Below are 12,780 nucleotides of genomic sequence, written 5' to 3'. Positions count from 1 at the left end.
GTCTAATTTAAGGCCTTGATAACTTAATATTCAATACACTTAATGTATTTCTCTACTGCAACACCTTTTAGAAACACATTGGTGACAAGTATTTAAGGTATCTAAAGGAAAAAATTATCTGCTGTCGACAGTAGACCTCAAGATCTGTTCATTACTACTCTTAGTTTTATTTTAGAATTTCTAAAAGGAAGAGGAGTTTAGTAAGTTCAGTCAATATTTATTTCCTGCAACATAAAATCAAATAACATTAATGTAAACATATGTAATACATAAATATTAACTCAATCCATTAAACCTTTGTGGACCATGGCACTGAACTTATGGCAATCATGTAACTTGAAAATAACCTTGCTTGCCAATGACAGAGGTTTCTATACCAATTAAAACATTTGAAAACAAAAGAACAGTTCACAGTATAAAAGCATAGTACCTGAAACCAAATGCTACAGTACAGTCACATAGGAGCTGTTCTTTAGAACTGTGTAGGTCAGTTGTCACTAAAATGCCCTCTAAAAAAATAAAATGCGTTGTTAATAACTACTATTACCTAAAGTTAGGTAAATCATGCCAGATAGCACAAAATACAGTAGCTAGAAAATGCAAAATAATTTGGTAGGCCCATCTAATTCTTCAGCATAGCTGTGCAGAAATCAAGATGGATTCTCTGTTCCTTCCTTAAGCCTTTTTCTTTTTTCTTCCAGTGTTTGTTTAAATACTTTTTTCAAGGTATTGTAAACATATGGTCCATTTTCAGTATCGAAGCTTGTCTAATAAAAGGGAGAAATTTAAGTTCAGTTGTTAAATAGATGTCATACAGCAAAATGCAAAGTAGATGACCAACATGTTTTAAAAAAAATAGTTTCAATATTTATCAAAGTACGTGCTTCATGGTGCAGTACTTAATGCTAAGTATGGTCAATTTTATGCTGACTAGACATTAAAACAAACTAGTAGACGGAGAAATGTCATGATTGTTTTAACAGGTGACATGTCTGTAGATTTACAAGAGATTAGGAAGCAGTATGATGAACGTTCTGTTCAAATAATTTCACCTGCTGAAATCTGAGAAGAAAGCAGCTCTGAGCTGAGCAATAGCAAGCTTAACCTGTCACAGTTATTAAATGATTCCAAAAGCAGAAGTTATTTATAGACATCCTATATTAAGGCCCTGAAACATAACTGAATTGCAATGAAACATAACTGAATTGCAATGTAATTTCAGATAATGATTTCATCTGATGGAAAGACTCCAAGTAGTACAGAATCTACCAAAGCCTTTGGTAAACTACTCCCAGTGACTAATTAGTCTCACCACTTAAAAATTATCTTTTCCCTAATTTGAAGAAGTCCATGGATTGGCAGTGATCCAGAAATAGGAAAATGAGACTAAAGGATTAAGGCTGTAGTGACAGAATTTAATTTTGTTGAGAATATTTTCTACCTTTTATGTAGGCTCATTATTATAAAATGTAAACTCTGAAATAGATAAGCATGAGTACACTAAGTGTGAAGGAATTAGTGTAACTTTTCTTACAGAGGCCTGCTCTGTTGATTCACCCTTCATGATTTAAAACAAATAAATACAATGTCATAGACAAATGGTTACTTGCCTTAGTGAAAGCTTTAATAGCACGAGCAAGTAAGGCCTCCTCCACATCAGCTGGTAGCATTTGCAAGTTCACCACACAGTGTAAAATACAAAGGATAGTCTGACACTGTTCCTGGTGGGTAAAAGGAAGCAGCTCATTAGAAAAAATATTTTCATGAAAAACACTTAACTTTCAGGTTTTGTTAATTGCTGTTTAAATATCAGACTGTGCCTTCCTGTATTGAAACCTTCAGGTGTAGGAGTTGGGGAGGGAATTTTCACAAGCCTAAAGAGCCTCTACATAATTATTTCAGTCATGATGGGAGAAACTCTCCTCTTGTAGTGTACCACAAACTGTTCTGGAAATTCCTAGGAGGTCAGGTGTGCATCTGGAGATTTATTTTTCAAGGTCCCCTACACAAACAGTACCATTCATATGAACTGGCAAAGAAAAAGTGAGATTTGATCTTTTCAGCTCAAAAAGACTACGCACGTTTAGGGCTCTTTCCCCAACTAACGTAGGATGATCTGCATCTCTCTCTGTCCTACCAAGTCTCCTTCAGCATTAAAGCAAGCTTGCAGAAAGACACCTGGGCAGTGCTAGCAAGGATGCATAAAGGGAGCAACAGTATCTTTGTGGCTTTTCCAAGGGAGACAGATCTCCACACTGGCAGGTCACTTAACAGTGAAAATTTAATTAAAACTTGAGGGATTCCTGGGAAAGGCAGCTAAATATGCACCAGCACATATAGGGGGCTGACTGGCTGGAGAGCAGATTAGCAGGAAAAGAACCTGGATGTGCCAGTGCATACAAAGTTGAACATGAGCTGGCAACGGGCCCATGCGGTAAAGGCAGCTTAAGAGCATCCTTGGCTGCATTAGACAGAGTTGCCAGTAGGTCAATGGAGGTGACACATTTGGAGTGCGGGGTCCAGCTCTGGGCTCCTTGGTACAAGAAGGACATCAGCATACTAGAACTAGTCCAGCTAGGGGCCACAAAGATGATTAAGGGACTGGAGCATCTGTCATACGAGCTACCTGCTCTAGTTGACATCTAGAAGATGTCCAGAGGTCCCTGCCAATTCAACTATTCTGTGATTCAGAAACAATATAGGATAAGATAAGGTAAGATAAAATTAATATTTTTAAATTTAAAACATCATTATTATTCCTTTCCCATTCATTTATAACAGGCATGAAGCAGTTATTTTTTACTTAATACAAATAAAAAGTTAAAACTCTGATAGAGTGGAAGAATGCTTCAGGAAGAAACATGATGTTTTTAGATGAACTTGGGAATTCTGAATGTCATGGCATGAAGATGGTGACTGCACATGAAGTTCTGACCACCTATTGATTAGAAGCTGTATTCTTGGGTATCTGGAGGCTGTTAAAAGGTGCCCTATTTCTTTCATAAATACTTCAGAAACAAAGGATTTCCAAAGAATTAGGAAATGAATTTGTGTAATTAAGAGATCAAGAGTAAAGAATTTTTTATTTAAGTTACCTCCCATCTAGCCCTTTGGGGAAAGCACAATTAAACACTTTGGAATAGAAGTACCTGTTTTTCATAGGGATTTCAGAATACAGATGACCACAGTTCTGACTTAGGTAGAAGAATTTGGCCTGATTTTTGATTCCTTGAATTGGCAAATTCTTCCTATTCCTTGCCCCAGCTCTTCCAAAGCTGATGGATTAAGATGTTTGCAGAGCAAATATGACAACCATTAAGCACAGCTGCAAGATGTGACACTAACGAAAGCCATGTATCGAGTCACAGAGAAAAGGTTTCTCATCTTTGCCTGTGGATCTCAAACTGCAGAATTTGCAGGGAAATATGCTGAAGTTGAGCTTCTACTGAATGGTGTTCAAAGATAGTATCTGGTATTTTTCTTATAATATTCATCATCATAGTATTGATTACAACTCATACTATTCAATACCGAAATAATCCTCATTCTGATTTTTAAAGAGATTGAAGTTGCCTTTTAAAAGTGCAACTCCCTTGCCTAAAGGCCATAAATGAATAGTTTAACACACATTAACAAAATGTACTTGGCAGTGAAAGAATGAATTGACATATATAATACCTACCTTTCTCAGTAAGTAAAGTGCATCCTGTGATTCTGTGCATTTTTTTGCCAGTATATCAATATCATCTTTGGATATAATAGGTTCTTTCAGCTGCTCTATCCAGGACCACATCAAGCTACAGAGGATAAAAGGATCTCTCTCAGTACAGATTTTATCCCAAGCTCCGTCTCGAGAATTCAGTTCTTTCTTAAAGAAAACAAAACAAAACAAAACTGAAAATGCATCATCTATTTACTTTTGCCAACATTCTCTTTGATTGTAGCAGTACTTGGCTGCTTATGTTCCAACAAAAAAAGACTTAAGAGTTACCAAAAAAAAAAATTTGTTTTTTTTCCAAAGCACCAACATTAATCAGCAGTAATGAAAGTGATTCTTTAAAACAGAAGGACAACATAAACAGTGCAGCACAGAAACTCCCAATTTTCTACTAGAATACATAAAACAGCTTTGGATTCGAACTTCAAAGCAAATGTTGCTAGGACGATTTGGTTTTGAGGATAAGCAGTTACGTTTCTACTAAATTCTTTTACACACAGAATCCTCTGATTAGTTGTAAGAAAGCACTGATTAAAAACAACACACCTCTACCTCAAAATCTGTAGCACTTTTATGCTACCAGCAGCCAAGTTACAACCACAGATAATTGCATCAATCTTAATTAGTTAGTAAAATGAATGAACACAACCAGAAACAATAGTCTAATCTCCTGCTACAGACCAAAATTTGTAGGCGCATTTTGCTTGCTTTTGAAAGAACTGGCCCATAACTGACAAATAGAATAATTTACTGAACCACTGTATAAACTGGTGTCCCAATGTGCCCTTTCAAAGCACATGGTGGCATTTTTGCCAGTCTAGAAATTAATCTAGGTGAAATATGCAGAGTCCCTAACACTGAATCAACTTAAAAATTACCTGCCACATTTCTACCTTCTGCTTCACTTCATCCTCTCCCAGAAATTCATTTATATCTGCAAGTGCTTTTGCTGCCAAAACTCTTCGGGCTTCCAAACTTAATTCTGACTGCAGAACAATGTATGGAATTGCCTCTGACACATCTTTGCTACCTTGGCTTTCATATCCAACAGAAAAGTTCACTTTAGAAGAAGAAGAAGAATCAGAGACCTCGGAGACATAGACTCTTCTGCTATACATATTAGTCTTGAGGTCTTTTCTATAACCAATCTCATTGCTAAAATTATGCCTTGGTGTTCCAGGGTCCCTGGTATTGTGGATAGATGCTAGACCTGAAGAAAAGGTTCTGCTGCGTTGTACTTCTTTGGTAGAGTTCCCTCTGTGATAAAGTGAGGATCCATCTTTTCGTCCATCCAAATTAAATTTACCTTGACTCCAGAACATACATGTATTACGCACTAATGCTTCTTTGTTTAAATCCAACTGTGGCTTTTGTTCACCTGTTGCAGAACATTCCTCACCACTGCTCTGCTTAAGTTTGTTGCACAGTAATATCTGAGCAGGTACTGTCCATGCGGTTTCTCCTTGTTCTAAAAGAAACTCAGTTCTCCTTAAATCTGACTCACTATAGCTTAGACGCCTTTTCAGATGAGTAAGAGGCTGAGGGCATTCAACATTCCTTCTTTTCCAGAGAGGATCACATTCATGTCCCAGGGAGAAAAGAGAATCCTGGGTCTCAAAAGTGGACGAGTGGGTATGGGAGGAGTCTGACGTATCACTGTCCTGCCTTGCGAGTTCTCTATCTAGCTGTGTGGACACCAACTGAGAAACAGTCTTTTCAATTTCAGCTGAGAGATCTGGTATATCTAACAATTCTGCCTCTATCACTTGTCTGTTTTCAGCCAAGTCTAGCAACAATTTGCAAACTAGATGAATGAGTTTTGGCACATGTTTGAGATGCCTACTCTCATAACCATGGAGCAGATGTCTCTGACGGGTCAGGTACTGGGACAGTGTCACCGTGTGTGCCTTGGGCTCACAGCATGCAAATACATTTCTCAGAGGAACCAAAAACTGCGTGAATTCTCTGATGCACAATAACTGCCCTCTAGTCTGAATAGAATTAGGCCTTTTTGTTCTGACAAAAAGAATTGCTTGATCAGCACTCATTCTTGTTGCAAAAACTAAGTAGCAAGCTATTAGAACACCTGGAAAATATAAAGACAAGCATTAGTTGAAGAACTATCAGACTAAAACAAATATTCAGTGGAACTACAGGATAAAAATTAATATAGGTAAAAATACAGACTTTATGGCCTCTATTGCATGATGCTGTTACTAAGTATAGTTGCATTTGTTGGACCACATGATAATAAACCCATTCTCACTACACTTTCAGTGAGGGCTAGCTTCTCACCACAGCATCTCTAGGAATTCCATCATTTCTGGACACAGGAGCAATGGTGGCTTCTACAGGAAGGACACGGGCAAAAAAGTCTTGAAAGAAGTAAATGAAATTTTAGCTGCACCACCAAATCTACCTGATCTAACAATGAGTGGCAGGTTTGTAAACATGTAATAAATATTGGACAACGAAAGTGTACTAGGTGAATTTTTCCCATCAAAAACAAGCTGTCCCATTTGAACGTAACAGGGAATTATTATACAGATTCAAAAATTTTCTACTCTTACAGGTTTCTGGTTTAATATACTAAAACTGATCTCCTCTAGCCATTCATACCATTTTCACAAATTTGTTTAGCATTTTTAACCATTTTATAGATGTCCATCTTGCAATGATATAGAATCTAAACAAATTATTAATAATTTATAACCAGAGACTGTTTTGCATTTTTAGAAAAACAATTCTGTTGATCTTGCAGTAGAGCACATACCTGTCCGACCAAGACCTGCATGACAATGAACAGCTACCCTCCCTTCCTGCAAGGCGAAAGCCACAACTTTTACCATATCAAGTATAGTAGTGAGAGATGCCACTCCATAATCCTTCCATCCAAAATTATAAAAATAAACTAAAATAAAAAGAGAGAGAGTTATTTTCTGCTGTACTGAATGTGAAATTTTCAGTACTATATGCAGAGGAGAGATGACAAATAATAAATTATAGTACTAAAATTGCACAATGGATCTTAGAATCTGACTACACATTGTTTGCAAGAGATTATTTCCCCATTTCAGCGTACGCTTGCTATTGAAATTTGATAAATACATGAAGCTAGCAAAGATTTGTCAAACTAAAGTTCAGCTACAATGTAAAAGGTGTAACAAAACTGAATGATTCACACAAAAATTACTGAGCTATATATAGGTACAGGGTAATTTTTTCTTTTTAGAAATAAAATAACTTCTGCAGTCAAAAGCTGTTTCTTACAGAGAGGCACTTTTTCTCATCTCACCGTAATAAGAAAATACAAAAATACTGTCAATAAAAATGTCCTCAAATGAAATAACCTTTTATAGTGTAGATAAGAAAACATGAATCATACCAGAATTTGAAACACCATTAATGTTTTATATATTTGTGAACTCAGAATAAAAAGAAAAATTTAACTAGCTGTTTTCCTTTCTTTATTCTAAACACCTGAACACAAACCCCCCATCTCACTCTACATATATATGATCTTCAATAATGTTATTCACTCTTGATTATATTTGCCAAGTTTCATGTTTATATCCTACTTTGTGCAACATTTTTACATAGCTGCTTTTAACACACAAGAATTCAAGTAAAAATATCTTTAAGTGCCAAAATCAATAATTAATGAGGAACAGCAGCAGGAGTGAACTTACTTCCAGCCTCCATAAAAGCTTCAGGAAGGTAAGTGAAGCCGCTTTCTTGTTCCAGTGGATTCCCACAGCTCGCATGCTCCCCAGGACGCTGAAGGTTAATTATTGTTTTTATGCCACATCTTAAGGAAGGAATAGATGAGTAAAAGTATTATATGCAGCCAAAATCTCATTATCCTTCATTTTCTGAAACACATATTTATTCTTAGTGGAGAATAAATCTTTACCTGTATATTGTTAAAATGAAAGGATCCTTATCAACAATCAAAATCTATGCTGAAAGAGAAAATGCATCAGGAATTACACTAGTAATACCTACAATAAATAATGGCTAAATTTGTTACCTTTCAAACTGTTCAATAATGTTGTACTTTTCAATTAATTCTGTTGAGGGTCGAGCCATAGCCAGTATGTTATCTGTTATCCTGAGAAATTAGAAAAGTAGATAATAATGTTGTTGTTAATAATTTCCTGGGTATGAATCTACCAAAATAAGAATACTGTTATACTCAAGAAGGACAGAAATACCTTGCTAATTAACTAGAAATGATTTTTCAAAAAATTCTACTATCATGTAGTGTTAGTGATAAATCTTGTTAAGCTGATACAGATACTACATATCAAAAGACCATTAGTGGAACTGTTTAAATGCCAGGCCAATGAACATATTAAAAAATTCCTTTGAATAGCAATCTGGACTCAAGATCTCTGTTTGGCCCTTTAAGGTTTGTATGCTTCTGAATAGCATTTGCTGTGACAAAAAAATCAGTAAGAATGTAAAAATACATTTCATTTTAATATTACTGCATATGAATATGCTTTTGAACACATACGTTATTATTTTATCTTCAGTAAATGTTTTTACTTTTAAATTCTATTATGAACACATTTTAATTAATTGGCATTTTAAACCTTAGTAAGAACTGTCTATAACCCAGAATAGATTTTTTATCACTCATGACAGATAGATATTTATTCTTCTGGATCTGAACCAAACTTATTGTAAGTCAACAGAAATCTTTCACCATCTTTACTGGCCTATGTTCAATGGCCATTATGGTTTACTGTCAAGTTGTAATTCTGAATCAAGCTATCATTATGTTTTATACTTAACTTAGCAGTACCTGATTTAAAAAAAACTCATTATTTCCATTGAATTCTCTCTTAAGAAATACAATTGATGCAGTTACATTTAGTGAGAGTAAATGCTGCTTATTACCAAGAAGAGTAGAGCCCTTTAATGGCTTGCTCCTGGTCACTCCATCGAGCTGGGTTTTCATACTTGCAAGCACGCCCACCACATGCCATTGAGCACTGCATGTGACCAGGAATGACATGGCGAAGGCGCTCCCCTACTTTAGTGTATTTTGCTGTTGGACGCCTCGAACTTCCTAGAACATAAGCAAAAATCAGGTTAGTAAGGAAGCTTAGAAATTCATCTCTACCTTAAAAATACCGGTTCAACCTTAAATTGATGAAGTTACAAATAGCATAAATATATGGAATATATATTTAAGGCTCATTTTTCAACACAGACTTAAAGTAAGGATTCTGAGGGGAAAAAATTGCTTGCATTACTGCAGAAGTTTTTTTCTCACAGTAACTTTGTTTTTTCTGATGATGTTAGAGGTGTGTGATATCCTTTGCAATAGGAAAAAAAGGTCACGGTCCTCTTCCACCTGAAATCAAAAATACTTAGCCATATGCTTGGGGTATGTGTGAATGTGTGCTTCTATTTTACCTGTTCTTTATAACTGAGCTGTTAGAGTGAAAAGCATATATTAATCCTTGCATAAGTAATCAGTGAACAAAATATAAAATACAGGAAAAAAATTGAAACCCCAGTATTTTATGCATATATATAAAATACAGTTAACAGAACAAAAGTATATTAACTTAATGCCAAGAAAATACCCAGAACTGCCAATAGTCTTAATGAAAAGTACTTTACTTCTTTTTTCAGGAAAAGTTGCATCCAGCTCCTCAGGGCTCAGAGACGATACCGCCACCATAACCCGGTGAGTCGATGATGAGAGCACCTCTACAATTGAGCTCCGGCGCCTCTGGATAATGCGAAGAAGGGGATCGGAGGAAGAATGCCTCCGACCCTGAAAAAAGTTGCTAAAAATACTCACTGCCGAACGCCTTCGGGGTGAACCCTGCATGACTGACCAGCCTCAGCTACCGTCTAGGAAGGCTGCTGGGGACGCACTGGTAGGAAATCCAAGTTGCTCAGCGCTGAAGTTGCGGAGAGCTGTGCATCCTTCTGTATGCTCCAGCAGCTAGTCAGCATGGGCTGAGCTGTCTCCATAGCAACTTAACAATGAAGGCACTGCTGCCAGCTATCCTTGGGGCTGCTCTATTCTATAGGAATTGAGCCTGTTTGGGACAAACTGTTCCACTGCTTGGTGAAAATAGTTGCATTTCAAGCAGATAATTTTGAAAATGGACTGGGAACAACCAAAACATTTTCCATAAACAATGTGAGTATTTATTTAGTTGTAAATAACATGCATTCAGAACTCGCTAAGATACAAAATACTAGGTTCAAAAGAACAATCAAAATGTAGCTGAAGGCTCTGCTTCCTGAGAAATCTGTAAGTACATTATACTCCCCCACCTCTTGCTTTAACATTCCACAACCACCTCTCCTCCTCCACTTAGTTGTTCCAAAATGCATCATTTTGCTCTGTAATGATTGGGATTAGTGTGTTCCTAATGAAATGGTTCAGTACATGATGAATTGTGGACTGTTCGCTCTGGACCATTCATATCTTCTAACAAACCACAATTTGTTACTCAAAACAAAAGGCTTTTTTTTTTTCAGGGCACAGCTTTTTTATTAAGCAAAGCCGTTAGCCCTACAGACTGAGATAAAGCAGATTCTGGGGAGGAGAAGATGTATCAGTTGAGAGCTTTAGGCTTTTGAAGGTAGATATTAGGTGGCAAATTGCCTCCCACGTTGCTTCCAGTGTGCTAAGGAGAATGAGCTGGCCAGAAACATTACAACATTCTCAAAAGCACAAAATACTCATGCAATGATGTGGAGAACAGACTATAGCAATGCTAAAATACTTTGTCATCCCATTGTCTGTGCATTAGACTGCACGTTACAGATGAAGACTGGGGAAATCAAGAAAACCCACCATAATTTTGTTCAATAAGCAAATCAATCCTATTGCATTTTCCTAAAGATATATACTATGTTCAGTCTGTGTTTCTTTTTGTACTACAAAACCAGTAACTGTTACAGAGGAATTTGTATAAGAGGAGGCTCTCTTCTGATAAAAATTCATCAGGCAAAAATCTACTGTTTCTTCTAGGTACTGAACAGCAATTGAGTGACGGAATTTTGAATACTGCACCCCAGCTCTTAAGGAAACGTTGTAAAGTTTGCTGTAGACACCAGGCCTGAAACACCAGTAGTGATGTCAGATGAGGAAAGGAAAATGTTAAAGCTGACTCTGTTAGCTGTTGTCTCAAAACTCTTCAACTATTCTAATTCAACAACAAAGCTGATGCCAAGATGTGAGGAAATATTTAAATATGCTTTTATTTTGAGCGTTGGGTGGAAAAGGAGATGAAAAAGGCTATTTCAAGTGCTACCTATATCCAAGAAACATGAAAAGTGTTTTCTAATTAATTATATTGCTCTCATATTTAATTCTTTTTTTCTTTCTCTCCCCAGAAACTTTTCTTCAGTATATATCAAATGATAGTGGAGCCAGAAATGAGCAAAATACCATGCTGCACATCATTATTTTCCTACTGAATCTAGCAGGATTTGCAAGTTACTACCCAAACTAGTAACAAAGAATTACACCCTGTAAGAGTTTAAATACTTTATTGGAAAGGGGACTTTTGTTGAAGGCGTGTTTGTATTTTCAGAGAGCTAGGCAGTTTCTGAACACAAAAATCACACAGTTTCTTCAATTTAGAGATCTGACGATAAAAAAGTTACAGAAAAGCTCAACATATTAACACATTGTGGTGATGATAAAGTACTGCAGTTTGGTTTTGTTATAGACATTTTATAATTGGGGATGCTATTTCTGGGTTTTCTAATTTTCTATGGAAAATATATTTTTCAGAATTTCTGTAAGCACCTTTTATGAACGGCGTATCAGAGAAAAATTATTACCTGAACTCATATTTGCAAGATATAGACTGCTCTCTAGCAACGAAGAATAGGGTAGTTCATTTTGCAGCAAAACTCCTGCAGCCATTGCAGTACCTGTTGAAAGAGTAGTATGTTTGCTGAAAATCTACAACAGAAGCTCAAAAATGCAAAATAAAGCTGAGTACCTGGGACCTGGTTATAGAGTGTCCAAGGCTTAAGATTTGGGCAGTCAGACATGGACTGTACTTTCTTTTGGTGTGCAGTCATCATTCAACAGTTTCAGTGTCTGTCCTAGCAATTAAAAGTTTAGTCAATTGTGTGTTTCAAGCTCTAGAGTTTGGCTGATTAGGTACTTTATAACTGCATGTTTTAGAAGAACAGGAATTACTCAACTAAAGCATTTAATGTAATGCCACCTTGATTTTCTCAAATCCTTAAAAGTAAACATACAACCAGAGATCTTGAACTGAAATCTTGGAAGGGGCAGTTTCAGCAAAGCTAATAATATCATAATGGCAGCATGATTTCTAGACCACACCATTTATAATTTTAGTTGATACTTGCCAAACAGACTGTCCACAAACTATATATATATACATATATATATATACACACACACACACATACCTTCTCTGCTCTCTTCCCTCCGTTCCTTATTTTTAGTCTGTTGGCAAGTTTGAAGTCACATATATGACAATTCTCCTCTAACAAGAAAACTGAACACAAGAGTCTAAGGAGAAAACATTTTTTTCTCATGCTTTAATATAATTTCTAATACAAGGTAAGTCCTGCTCTGAAGACCTTCTATCTGACAAAAAGAAAGCTAAAGATTTTTGTGCAGCTTGTCACATCCACTTCCTCTGGAATAAAAGCACTTTTGTAAAGTTACAGGTTGAGTAGTAAAGTGCCACGCAGCAAGTAGGACAACTGGGAGATCAGGGATCCACAACGAAGCCAGTTCTGCAACTAACTGGTAGGCAGACTTCCAAAGGAAGAGCATAAAGGAGGCATACCTTACTGCTTCACACAAGCAGGCTGCAAGATGGACTAAGCAAGCTAGCAATGGAGTTAGCAAATTAGCAACTGGCTTAGGTGCCTTGTAACAAGGAAGATTCCTTTTTATTATTTCAGGATCTGGAAATCAGTGACTTCCAGTCACTGGGATGAATTTTTGCTCCAGAACGAAATGAGAGAAAGGAGCAACGTCTAATGTTTTAGCAGTCAGAAAATAATTATATAGCCAAAAAGTGAAAGAC

The 12,780-nt window shown here is 36.4% G+C and overlaps 1 protein-coding gene across 1 annotated transcript; it reads right to left on the bottom strand.

Moving 5' to 3' along the window:
• Positions 1-650: 650 nt before the first annotated feature.
• PTPDC1 (protein tyrosine phosphatase domain containing 1) lies at positions 651-9,569 on the bottom strand. The gene is made up of 9 exons (XM_009477954.2): positions 9,356-9,569; positions 8,624-8,795; positions 7,749-7,829; positions 7,408-7,526; positions 6,492-6,629; positions 4,597-5,804; positions 3,683-3,868; positions 1,611-1,721; positions 651-767 (listed from the first exon to the last, which is right to left on the bottom strand). The coding sequence occupies exons 1-9, from the start codon at positions 9,567-9,569 to the stop codon at positions 651-653; spliced, it is 2,346 nt and encodes a 781-aa protein (XP_009476229.1).
• Between the last annotated feature and the right edge of the window lie 3,211 nt (positions 9,570-12,780).

Source organism: Pelecanus crispus, chromosome 7 (genome assembly GCF_030463565.1).
Source record: "Pelecanus crispus isolate bPelCri1 chromosome 7, bPelCri1.pri, whole genome shotgun sequence".
Classification (NCBI taxonomy): Eukaryota; Metazoa; Chordata; class Aves; order Pelecaniformes; family Pelecanidae; genus Pelecanus; species Pelecanus crispus.
The sequence above is the reverse complement of the archived record's forward strand: the minus strand, read 5'-3'. Positions and strand labels throughout refer to the sequence as shown.